This window comes from Musa acuminata, chromosome BXJ1-6 (assembly GCF_036884655.1).
Source record: "Musa acuminata AAA Group cultivar baxijiao chromosome BXJ1-6, Cavendish_Baxijiao_AAA, whole genome shotgun sequence".
Lineage (NCBI taxonomy): Eukaryota > Viridiplantae > Streptophyta > Magnoliopsida > Zingiberales > Musaceae > Musa > Musa acuminata.
Genome location: NC_088332.1, coordinates 44,245,001 through 44,257,496, shown reverse-complemented (window position 1 = coordinate 44,257,496; position 12,496 = coordinate 44,245,001). Strand labels below are relative to the sequence as shown.

Below are 12,496 nucleotides of genomic sequence, written 5' to 3'. Positions count from 1 at the left end.
CCTAAGATGTGAGGTGTGATTTGGGCCCATGCTTACCTGAAGCCTGACATAGACGGATGATCTCGGCCAGCTTTCTGGAATCTCGAAACGTAGATGACGACTTCTCGAAGGATGCAATGGTCTTAGTGGATCGCAATTACTCTGAGTTATTTCAGTATTTAGTTTTGTTTAGTGTTAGGAAAGCTGCAGGAATGGAGAAGAGAGAGGCAGTCCGGAGTCTTGCTATCATATTGTAAACATAGAATAGAATCCAAGACTGGACTTGTCATCTAAGGATATACCTCGAAGCTGCTCCTCGTAAGATAGATTATATAATGATGGAGTCAAAATTGACCATGAAATCTTCTTATTTCAGAATAAACAGCTATAAATTTGGGTTTGAAATGTGACAATCCTGAAGGGGATGCAACAGCTGAGATGATTTCTGCATGCAGCTCAGATAAATCTCCCCAGAAGAAATTGAATCTCTTTTCCCTGTGCTCACATCTACAGGTGGATGATCAATTTTTGAAACCGTAAATAAATAGCATTGATGATCTATAAGCATGATCGGATGAGCTAATGCAAATTAAAGAGTATCGGATTCCCCGCAGGAACACCGGCTGCCATTCATTGTAAGATGCCTTGAGGAGGATGTCATCATCAGTGTCAGATGGGAAGAAATCTGGGCTGTTGTTTATTATTGCTGCCACCAAAACAGAACTATTGCATTGATGCTAACCGCAGATAGTAGGTTTGGATCGTTGTCGATGTCGGGTCATCAGTCCTAACCAAGCAATTTGGCGTAGTTCATTAAGGTGTTCGTTCGTAAAGCACAAGAAAAGATCGTTCTCGACGCCTCCCAGGAGAGCTCAGGCTCGAGTTCGAGGTGGATCCGAGATAAATACGGTATCCAACAAAACTCGCCTCTCTACTCGACACGTCGGAGTCAACTGTCGTTGCAGAGGAGGGCCCCGCAGGGCACGGTTTTCAAAGCCCCCGGGGTTTATAGGAATCCCCGCTTGTGGTTTGACTTCCCATCTTCCACCATTTAATTACACGCCCCTCTCTTAATTATTGCGTTGATTAATCCCGTCTCTCCCCGAGAGCTGCTTCTTAAGTTGAGCCCAATGAAATGATGGCAACCCATCTCCATGTCAACGCCACAAGGGCGAGATTTCCTGACATTTTGTTTAGAAAAGGAAACGAATAGATTCGAAAATTCAACTCCTCGCCCCTTGCCGTCTTTCCCTGCACAAAGTCAACCCTCCATCATTCTTCGCACCTCTCTTTCCCTTGCTCGTTCTCAGAACTCTCGATGCCCCTTTTCTTGCCGTGATCCCGTCTCCAGAACTGTTTTCTTCCGTCTCTGCGATGGGCAACCGCCTGGTGACGTTGGCGCCCTGCTTCTCCGGCGACGGTCGCCCCGTCGGCGCAGCTGACTCCGCCGCTGCGGCCGCGATGGCGTCGGAGCCCGTCGATGAGGGCCTTGGGCACTCCTTTGTCTACGTCGGCCCTGACGTGCCCCACCTCGCTAACTACGGCTCCGACGCCTCCTCCTCCTCCCGCGTCCACCACTCTGATGAGGGCGCCGCCACAGGCACCACCATGTTCCGGTCTATCTCCGGTGCATCCGTGAGCGCCAACGCCGCCACCCCTCTCTCCACGGCGCCGCTCGCCCTTCGCAACGAGCTGGCCTGCTCCTCCGCCGCCTCCTTTGAGAGCTCCTCCTCCTTCGCCTCCGTCCCTCTGCAACCCCGACACTCCGGTTCGCTCTCCGGCCCCATCGGATCCGACCGCCACTATTTCAGCTCGGGTCACCTCGATCGGGGATTCCATTCTGGCCCTATCGAGAACCAACGCACTTCCTGTGCCTTCTCCGGTCCGCTCGACCGCCTCCCTTCCTCTTCGTCCTCCTCCGGTCACTTCTATCGCAGCCTGTCCCAGCGCCTCGCAATCCGCCGGGCCGCCCGTCACAGCCGCACTGCGCCTGCCCTCATCCGCCGCTTTACCAAGTACCTCTCCAGAACCGCCACCAGGTTCAGCTGCGTAGCCACGCCCCGCGAGACCTCTACGAAACCCGAAGGCGGCAGAGTTCCCAACCTCATCGCCAACCTCGACTCGGCCGCCGATCCCAGCAGCAACTCCACCACCATCAACAGCAGCGGCAACGATCAGATGAGCTTCGACTGCATCGGGGATGAATCCGATTCGTCGGATGGCACGAACGGCAACCTCCACTGGGCTCAGGGCAAGGCCGGTGAGGACAGAACGCATGTCGTCGTATCGGAGGAGCATGGTTGGGTTTTCGTCGGCATCTACGACGGCTTCAATGGCCCCGACGCCACCGATTACCTCCTCGCCAATCTCTATCCGGCCATCCAACGGGAGCTCAAGGGGCTGCTCTGGGACGACCCGCAAAACACCCGTGAGACTTCCACCGACACCTCGCAGGAGCTCGACGATAGTTGTTGCGAGGAAGGAAAGCAGAGCAGGAGGATTAAGAGGAGCGAACGCAACATGGTCTGCGATGGAGAGGCTTCGGAAACAAACAGGCGGTCGAAGGAACAACTGACACAGTCGAGCACCGGCGGCGCGGTCGACCACCGGGCAGTACTGAAGGCGATTTCCAGAGCTCTCAGGAAAACAGAGGAGGCCTATCTGCATATGGCCAACACGATGGTGTCTGCGAACCCGGAGCTGGCACTGATGGGATCATGTGTTCTTGTGATGCTGATGAGGGGCGAGGACGTGTATCTGATGAACGTCGGCGACAGTTGCGCCGTTCTGGCCAGGAGAGCGGAGTCTGATCTCTGGAACTTGGTGGGGCAAGCGACCCAAGATCTGGAATCCATCAGGAACGAGACTCTACGTTATCTTGAATCATACGACGACGGTGATTTGCTGGCCGTGCAGCTCACCTTGGATCACAGCACCTGCAATGACGAGGTAAGGAGCGCTACCACTGCAACCGCATATCGTCTCCATGTTTGATGATCCCGTGTTTGTAGATGTAACATGCTCGTGCCCGTTGTGATTCAGGAAGTACGAAGAATCCGAAATGAACATCCTGATGACCCCGGTGCCATCGTCAACAACCGGGTGAAGGGATCATTGAAGGTGACCAGGGCTTTCGGTGCCGGCTATCTAAAGCAGGTTGATATATAGATCTCGGAGCAACTTCTTATTCCTCCTGTCTCCTCTCATGCCTCTGTTTCACTGTCTGCAGCCAAAGTGGAACAACGCCCTGTTGGGGGCATTCAAGATCGACTACAAGGGGACATCACCATACATCACCTGCAATCCATTTCTCTGCTACCACCGGATTGGCCCCAAAGATAAATACCTAATACTCTCATCCGATGGTCTCTACCAATACTTCACGAACGAAGAGGTGGTCACCCAAGTAGAGATGTTCACTGCGACAAACCCCGACGGCGATCCTGCTCAATACCTCGTGGAAGAAGTCCTCTACCGAGCTGCAGATAAAGCTGGTATGATCCGAATTCCCATCAGATATGGTCGATCATTGCACATAATCGTATGGAAATATTAATCAGAATTCTGGATGCCTTGCGACCGACGACTGCAGGGATGGAGTTCAATCAATTGCTTGATGTTCCGCAAGGAGATAGACGAAAGTATCACGATGATGTTTCCATCATAATCATCTCCTTGGAAGGAAGAATGTGGAGGTCCTGTGCGTAGATAATATACAGAATGGGTGCAGGATAATTCTGAGATCAGCTCTGTCATAACAATCAAGCTTTGGAGAGCATAAATTTTGGGGGGTGAAGCACACTGTACAGGAAAAGTAGCAGCTTCAGAAATAGAAAGGAAATTGTCATCTTGGTTCTTCCCAAAGCTCCATGGTTCAAAGTAACCAAGCTCCAATATTTCTTCTTCTTCTTCTTCTTAATATGTATCTCATTCTCTTCCCATTTGGACTTGTTCTTCGTTTCCCCCTCGACCTTTTGTTTACTCCATAAAATAATTTGTGACTTGCAATGAGGCTCTCTCATTCTTTCTTGATCAAATACGCTATATGAAGGCGCAAACTAGCCTTTGTTCTTTCATCTATCATTCAACTTGGAGAACTTCCAAGCAACAAATTTGCTGGATGTTCTGTCCCAGTTTATGCATTGCAAAGTGAGTTGCACAGCTCAGGGTAAAAGTCAACAATTCAAGATCACAAACTGATTGAGGTAACAGGAATATTCTGATGAACTATGACTATGACCAAGCATTTCAATGATACATCCTGCAGTCCCATACTTGTTGGTGTTGGAAACTGTCTAGAGAAAAGGTTGACCAATCTTGATATCAGAAACCAGGTCAACAAGCATGTTCATCATGCAATACCCACATCTTTGAAATAAATTTGACACTGACAGTTCTGCTTTCCTGGTAAATTATGACAATAACTGATCCACAGACATGCATGCCATCTGACTTTTGCTGCTTCATGTGTGGATAATACATTAGTCTAACCTTGCTGCCTGATGGGTCAATTGAAGTCTTCAAGGCATGTTGCTGTCAATCTCAGAAACATGGTAGACAATCTTCCATCAAGAGAATTGTTCATCTTTCACAATTTTCAATGGCTGTCATTTCTCTTGTGGATGAAGCTGTTCTGGGGCATGCATCATCTTCAAGAAAATCTTCATCGAGCAGTAGAATGAAACTGGATTCCAGGCAAGTGAGCCATCCAAGTTAACAATATTTATGCATGAAGAGAACAGCTCCTTTCTCTGATGATGATGTTAGTTGAAAAGTAAACTCGAACTGGATGGTCATCGCGCACTTACAACATCTTTGTCAACGGACTTTTATCAACTGTGAATTTGCTTCTGTCCTTCATTAGATCGGCAATCTCTTCTAAAAGTCAAAAGTATTTCTTTGAAAACTCTTTTGGGGTAGACTCCTTGTGCCCTTCAAATGTGATTTATATAGACTATTGTTGTGTGTGCCAAGGTGAGGTAAATTCTGGTGAACACATTTTGGGGTAGACCTCCTTTAATCTAAGCTAAGTTCTCAGTTTACTTTCATGCACGAATGTCCTGATGATGGCTGGTTAAAGGAAGAAAAAGATTTGGACAGACAGTCCTCTACTTTTATTGCTACCTCTCTATAAGGTTCATTTGGAAGAACAGGAATGATATTAAGTAAAGCAACCATCATTCCCTTCCATTTTCCATCTGATTTAAGGTCTTGTCCACCCTCAGGAACAATGATTACCTTTTCATCGAATATATTCTCGTACTTGATTTCAGAGCATGTCAATAAAGTTTAAATCTAAGCTCTAAACTTGAAATTGTAGTTAATGGGTGTAGATGTGAAATCTTTCCTGACCAAATATAGTCAATCAATCATGAATTGGTTTGTTATAAATTCCAATTCCTTTCAATATCTTTCAAAGCCCATTTTCACTGACTAAGGTCATCTTTCAGCATCAGAACAGCAGAAGTTTATATAGAACCAAATGACAATACCCACTTTAATGGGTAGGATGTTAGATATCCTTCTTCTTTTCTCATTTTCTTAATCAAAGACTTAAAGGCTGTTCCACCATTTAACTTTCGCTCTAATTAAGATAAGAAAGCCTACCCAATTAGTCTAAAACGAGGAATATATGTTGAGTCTGGGTGTGATTCATAATATATGTTGTACATGATTTTAAACGAGGAATATAACTTATTTTGTATTTAGTCTAAAAGTTTATATGTTAAGTTACATCAGATTTACGAATCCCAAATAGGACCTTAAATTTGAAGTATTTGAGATCTAACTAATATAGTCTCATTCAAAAAGATGAAAGGATAATGACAAGTGTATGTAAAGACCGAGTTTACTCTATGATACATAGAATATCCAAATTATAATTTACTCGAATATTTCTCCGAGAGGCCAATAGTATAATGACTATGAGCATCTCAAGTGGTAGAACCACTATTATCTTGAATTGACTTCATTACATCTATAATATGTCAAACAAAATTGTTGATCAAAATCAATCAAGCGACTCAAACACTTAGACTACGTTTTAATACCATAAAAAAATATTATATCTTGAAATTTTTTATTTACAGGATCACAACATCTTCCATAAGTATATCTAAAGCTAAATAAATAAATATTATTTTATTAATAACTTATAAAATATTTATTATAATTTATTTATTAATCAAATCATAAGTTAAAGGTGGCCCAAGACTTTATTAAAGAATATAATAATATTAACTTGAAGATAAATTCAACTAGCCCTCCATAACAATAGAGGAATATTTGTTATTCATTGAAATATGGTCTAATGTTATTGAAAATAAAAAATAAAAAAAATTCTGCTAAGTATGAACTCCTATAAATCAACTAAAAAATGAATACATGATATCAAATACATGAGGAAGCACTCTCCCAACCATGGATGGAGAGGTTTTATTCTACGAGATTAGTTTGTGTTTTCCTAATAATAGATGAAAACAAACCCATATTACACTCTAAATAATGGATGGAGTAGTGTCCCTCACCTATTAAAGTGGGAATATATTTCTCTCCACAACAAATGGAGGAACCATCTAGCTGCTACGTTTGATAGCCTGCTAATTATCGAAGGAAATCATTATATATGCTTTTGATAAGGAAATAAAATCACCTGATACTAATCGAGTTGAAATAATATATTAAATATTTCTTTTAAATATTATTAATGTCAAATAATCAATCCGATTGAACTTGATTTAACTAGAACCTTATTGAACTGTAATCCTTATTTAATTGATCTAGAACTACCATAACATAATTTAGATTAAATTAGGATTAAAATAGACTTAAACTAATCAAATCTAATTTAGTTTAATTGGGCCAAATACAACAATTGCATTGCATGATATTGGACTAAGTTAGGCTGCCTCATGTCTAGTCATGTGCACATGACTGTGTATGCACTACACAAATTTGGACTAGCCCATGGCCTATAGATTGGTCATGTACACTGCATGTGATTGCCCATGTTGGGTTAGGTTGAGTTAGCTTATGGGCTAGAGCCTAACCTGCAGGTTAGGTCTGACCTATTAGTTGGGATTGACCTATTTTGACTAGGCCTAGTTTGTGGGCTACGACCTGATCTATAGGTTAGGTCAGGCTTGGGCTTAACCTATAGGTGGTAGTTTGACCTATGGCTTACTAGTTAGGTTAGGCCTAGCCTATCGATTGTGCCTTGACTTATGGGTTGGGTTGGACCTATTAATTGAGCATATCGTTTGGATTGTTTTAACTCAAATCCTACTAAATTTTCTTGATTTCAAATTGCAACATTATGTAATTATTATCAAACATATATTAATTAATAATAAGTTATTAAAACATAACAACAAATTAAAAAGATAAACTAGGATAGGAGGAAATAATATTTCTTAATTCAAATATAAAAATCAAATATCATGTATTCAATACATATGACATAAAATTTTTTAACATGTTTTAATCTAAAAATAAAATTCTAAACCTTAAAAGAGGTCAAAGAAAATATTGAATACTTTAATCCAAAAATAAAATTCTAAGCGGTTAAAGAAAATCTTAAAAATTTCAAATAACAAGTTTTAATCTAATAATAAAATTTTGATATTTAAAAGATTAAGAAATATTTTAGAATTATATATGATATATTTAATCTTAAATATAAAATTTTAACATTTAAAAGGGCGAAGAAAAATTCTTCAATAAAATGTAACTCCTCCATATCAATTTTTTAATTATTATTTTGAATTTATTTTAATATTAATTTTTGTTTAATATACTAATAAATATTATATTGCCTTACTTAGAATGTTAAATAGTTATTTTTTAAAATTTCAATAGCAAGTAAGAAAACAAAAAATAATGCCTAAATTGAAGATTTGATTTGATTGCATCTATCTATCTATCTATGATGGCTTAGTTGCTAAAAACAAGATAACATCTTTAATTTAATCTCAATGGTGTTAATTTTTCATTTACTATGTATGATATATGGACGATATGTTGATTGTTGTACTTGGCAATTCCTTTTCCTACCATAACTTTAGATCTCTTTTCTTCTCTTACTAATCTTAAGACGAATATCTTCAAATCTGAGATTTTATTCCTTAAGAAATATAATCCTACTCTCAAACATCAGCTCACAACTAGTTTGGGATTATTTAATCTGACTTTGGAGCTTTTATTTAATCTGATCATGTCAATGACAACTTTCGAAATCTCATGGTTAACAACACATGAGACCTCCTTCATGTTGTTGTGAAGGATATTTTTTTGTCATGTAAGAAGGAATGAGAACCTAACCATTTTGGATGTGCAGAGAGGAGGAATCGTCAAATGTAGGGATGAAGAACTTGAAAGGTTCTCTAAATCTTTAAGCACTTTAGAATTCAGTTAGTAAATAGTTTTCTCTTAAAAAATAATAGTTATAAAATCCAAACCATCGCAATGAGAATATATTCTATTCACATTGCGTCTCTAATATTGTTTTTTGTATTTCTTAACTTAGCATTTCACTTAAATAGTTTGTTATATGTAATTTAGGAAAGCTAGAATGTACCCTTTCAACGGTTTTGGGTGATCGTTTGTATTGTTATGACGGATCCCAAGTCGGACCGTCGTAATCCAATGGACGCGGCCCAGCCCAAGAAAACCTTCCTCTTAGGGTTCATAGGTTCCATTCTCGAACCCACTTGATCGCCTAATTCAAGTTTCATCTGGCCGCATACAGACGCTGATTAAATCCCGCCCTCCTCTCTCCTCCTACCTGTAGTAGATCGGGAGTCAGACCAGTCCCACGGAACCGATGTTGTCTCGACCGCGATGTTTTTGCCAGGTATGTTTGCATTCCTTTTGTCTCAACCTTAAGCACGTTGCTGCGATGTTTGCATTCCTTTTATTAATCCCTGTTTTTTGAATTTCTTGGTGATTTATGTTAATTATTTTGCTTACTATTTATTATAGCTCTTGCTTGCGATTACCACTGCGGAGATGGCAAAATTTGATATTGTCAATAGAAAACCTGCATTGTTTTTCGATACAGAGAGCTAGGTTCACTCTAAATCTTTGTAAATCATCCAACAAGTATTTACTCTATCTTATCACACAAACATAAGAATCACAAAATGTAAAATTGATCATCTCAATTTGTTTCATCTTTGTGTGTTTATCATCCGTCACCCTTTGTTTCTGGCAGTGATTTAATGAATTTATCTGTGATGAATGTATAGCGGTTGATTCAGAGAAGAAATTAGGGGTTCTCTTTCTATTAATTTAGAGATGGGAGGTGCAAGAACTGTAATAGTGTTTAGATTTGCTTAGGAAGAAGACCTACTTGGGCTGATAGCCACTCTTATTGGACAAGTTCTGAAATATTTCTTAATCAACACAAGCTTTCTAAGAATTACTACAACCATAAGTTACTTCTATTATTTTGCCAGCCGCTGCCATTTCCACCGCTAATCCATGTGCAATCATGAATCAGTACTCTCTGCAGCTTACAGGCACAACCAAACTGTCATCATCTTGAATGAGTCTTTGGCTAAGCGCTACCCCAATGCTGCAGACAGCCATTCACATCTGTTCTCATGGCTTCTTTCTCTTCTTGTTCTTAGCACAAAGGCGACTGAGACTTGAGTCCTGGATTAAGTGAGGACCAAAATCAGGTGACATACCTGGTCGAATGCAGACCTCATGCTTCAATAGGGTATTTCGTTACATAAAAATGTTCTCTTTGTTTTAGATCAATTTGCAATGTGGCATCATTCATCATGCCCTCCATGATACCTTAAATATCGCATGCCGGTGATGTTTTTTGTTTTGTGGGACTTGCTAGATAAATGCCAATTATTTTTCATAAATGAAGAGCCAAGCAACCATGCTATTAGGGCAAAGTGCAAGGAAGTTATTAGTTAGGTGATAGAATAAACACTACATGAATTCATTATCAATTGATAAATTTTTGAGCTATTTTATCAGTTAATCTAGTTTCTTTTGGGAATAAACTCTTATTTTAATGCACTAGCATTGAAAACTCATCATGGTAAACAACAACACTCAGATGCTCTTCTATTATATATAGATTCTCTTATTTGATAGATGAATATGAAAAGTGCTAAGTACATCATCTACAGGAAAGAAAGATGTTTTAGGGTCCAACACGACAATTTATTATATAAGGTGCATATGTTCTCACAGAAATCCAAATCTTTAAAGCATAGAAAAGGGAACATACTTATTTTCCTCATCCTAGTCACTAACAAGGTGTCCGCATGACACTACAAATTAGAAACTCGAAGTTGGTGGTGGAGGAATAGAGATATCAATGCTGCCTTCCAGCATCATCACAACATTCTTCATATTTGGCCGTGAAGCTGGTTCAGATTGTATGCACCACAATCCCACCTTTACCAACCTGTTCAATTCTGTCATGTCTGCTTCATCAGGTACAAGCTTTTCCAGTGCTCCAGTAACAAAGCAACCGTAAACCCATTCTAACAGCATAATCTCATCAACTTCAGCCTCCAGTTCCATATTTTTCCTGCAGCATACAATCTCCAACAGCATGATGCCAAAGCTATACACATCTGCCTTGACTGTTATCGGTGCATTCTTGTGCCATTCTGGTGCAAGGTAACCCCTTGTCCCTCTGATGCCAGTAAATGTTCTGGTCTGGCTTGGCATTAATAGCTTCGCCAACCCAAAGTCCGAGATCTTCGCTGTCCAGTTGTCGTCCATCAATATGTTTTGAGGCTTTATATCACAGTGTATGATGCTGGCTTCACACTCGTCATGTAGGTAATGGATCCCTCTAGCTATGTCCAGCGTGATCCTTGTTCGCTCACTCCAAGAAGGGTGTCTATCTACTTGGAAGATGAGGTCAGCGAGTGAGCCATTGCTCATGAATTCATAGACCAGTAGCCTGTGAGGACCTTCATTGCAGAACCCAAGCAATCGTACTAAGTTTCTATGGCGTGTGCTGCCAATTACCCTCATCTCTGTTTGAACTTCTTGTTCTCCCTCATCAATCACTTTCTCAAGCCTCTTTATTGCCACAGTTCTATCATTGGTTGACAATACTCCTTTAAAAACAGTTCCAAAGGCTCCTTTACCTAACACTTGCTTGAAATCATCAGTTGCATCCCTAAGGTCTTTAAAGGTGAAACGCCTTAAAGCAATTTCATCAACCAATTCAAGCTCTCTTTTCCTCGATATTCTTTTATATCTTCGAGTTTGATGCCTATACAGAAAGAAGCCCAAGGCTACAAATGCTGTCACTAACCCAGTAACAGCAGCCACAATGGCACACAAAATCTTAATAGATAACTCCTTCTTTACAAGAGTTCTTCCTGTAGGGCCTTTGGTTCCCACGACTTTGATTAACATCACAGATGAGTCTGATGTATCTCTCCGTGCATATCTCAGAGGGAACTTCTGTTTCGAGCAGCTGCCATCGTCGAACAGTGCGGCTTCACAATTGCAGTCTGTCAAACATGCATCACTGCAAGCTTCCACGGTGCCTAGAGGTAATGTAATAGTATAGGCATCATCTACCGACCATATGTTATTTAGTGTAGACATGTTGAGCACCATATTATCCCTTTTCAAGTCACAACCTCCACCGGTCAAATTCTGTTGGCATCCAATCCATGTTCTGTTAGCATCAATATAATCAAAACCAGGGAAACACATACATACCAGGTTTTCACCCATGGAGGTGCAGTAGCTGTTAAAGCCGCAGGTTCCCTTAATCGTGCACTTATCTTTTGTTTCTGGAATTTCAAATAGTACTTTTGATGTGTTTGATTCTAGATCATGAGCATACACTTGTAATATACCATCAACATTCAGCGTAGCACGATAAATTCGATCAGACATGCTGATGTTGTTGCTTGTTTTTCCAAGATCTGATGTGTTTGTGCTTGAATAATCACAGACATGGTTGTCGTTTGTTAAATTGCAAATCCGACTCTCGTTTTGGAACAGGAGGTATAAGCCGCCATGGTTATCAAGGTTTAGACTTATAACTGGCAGTCCATCACTCGAGGATGCCCAATAAGCATTCTCTCGAGTGTCGGTTGTGTTTACCGGATACGAGACGAGGTTACCATCATACTGCATCTTTAGGCGAAACCTTCCACTTGTGTGGCTGGTTTCTGAGATGCTGGAAATAAGCTCATTGCCAGCTTGTAAGGTCTGACCTGATATGATTGTATCAGTCGGGAGGCTGAAACTCTCCCACCGGGATTCAAAATTGGCATCATAGATGATGAAGTTACCAGAGTCGAGCATGGAGGCAGTAGATGCACCTACTTGAAGATTGGTGATAAGTATGTCTTCTTTGTTGTTCTGCGTGAGCTGAAGTCCTTGCTCGGTTAGCTGTAACTTGGCGTCTTCAGAAACTGGTGCATCATCTCGGTTTGCTGTCCATATAACCGTGTTGTTTCCCGGTGATGTCTGCAGCCATACTCCAACGTAGAAGCCTCCATCCTCGGAGTAGAAT

The 12,496-nt window shown here is 40.9% G+C and overlaps 2 protein-coding genes across 2 annotated transcripts in view; one reads left to right on the top strand and one right to left on the bottom strand.

The window, feature by feature from the left end:
- The first annotated feature begins 1,156 nt into the window (after nt 1-1,156).
- LOC135677229 (probable protein phosphatase 2C 23) lies at nt 1,157-4,383 on the top strand. Its single transcript, XM_065189310.1, has 4 exons — nt 1,157-2,928; nt 3,022-3,135; nt 3,209-3,473; nt 3,572-4,383. Exons 1-4 carry the CDS (start codon nt 1,354-1,356, stop codon nt 3,685-3,687), a joined length of 2,070 nt encoding a protein of 689 aa, XP_065045382.1. The 5' UTR covers nt 1,157-1,353; the 3' UTR covers nt 3,688-4,383.
- A 5,693-nt stretch (nt 4,384-10,076) lies between these two features.
- Nucleotides 10,077-12,496, bottom strand: part of LOC103974415 (G-type lectin S-receptor-like serine/threonine-protein kinase LECRK3) — a 2,864-nt gene continuing 444 nt past the window's right edge. Inside the window, exon 1 of the mRNA XM_009389238.3 lies at nt 10,077-12,496. This exon is cut by the window's right edge and continues 444 nt beyond it. Within this exon, the coding sequence (XP_009387513.2) occupies nt 10,279-12,496 (2,218 nt within the window). The 3' untranslated portion in view covers nt 10,077-10,278.

Coding starts and splice junctions, on each gene's coding strand:
- LOC135677229 (XM_065189310.1), top strand. CDS start 1,354: ATGGGCAACCGCCTGGTGACGTTGGCGCCCTGCTTCTCCGGCGACGGT. Junction 2,929..3,021: donor ACAGCACCTGCAATGACGAG/GTAAGGAGCGCT, acceptor GTTGTGATTCAG/GAAGTACGAAGAATCCGAAA. Junction 3,474..3,571: donor CCGAGCTGCAGATAAAGCTG/GTATGATCCGAA, acceptor CGACGACTGCAG/GGATGGAGTTCAATCAATTG.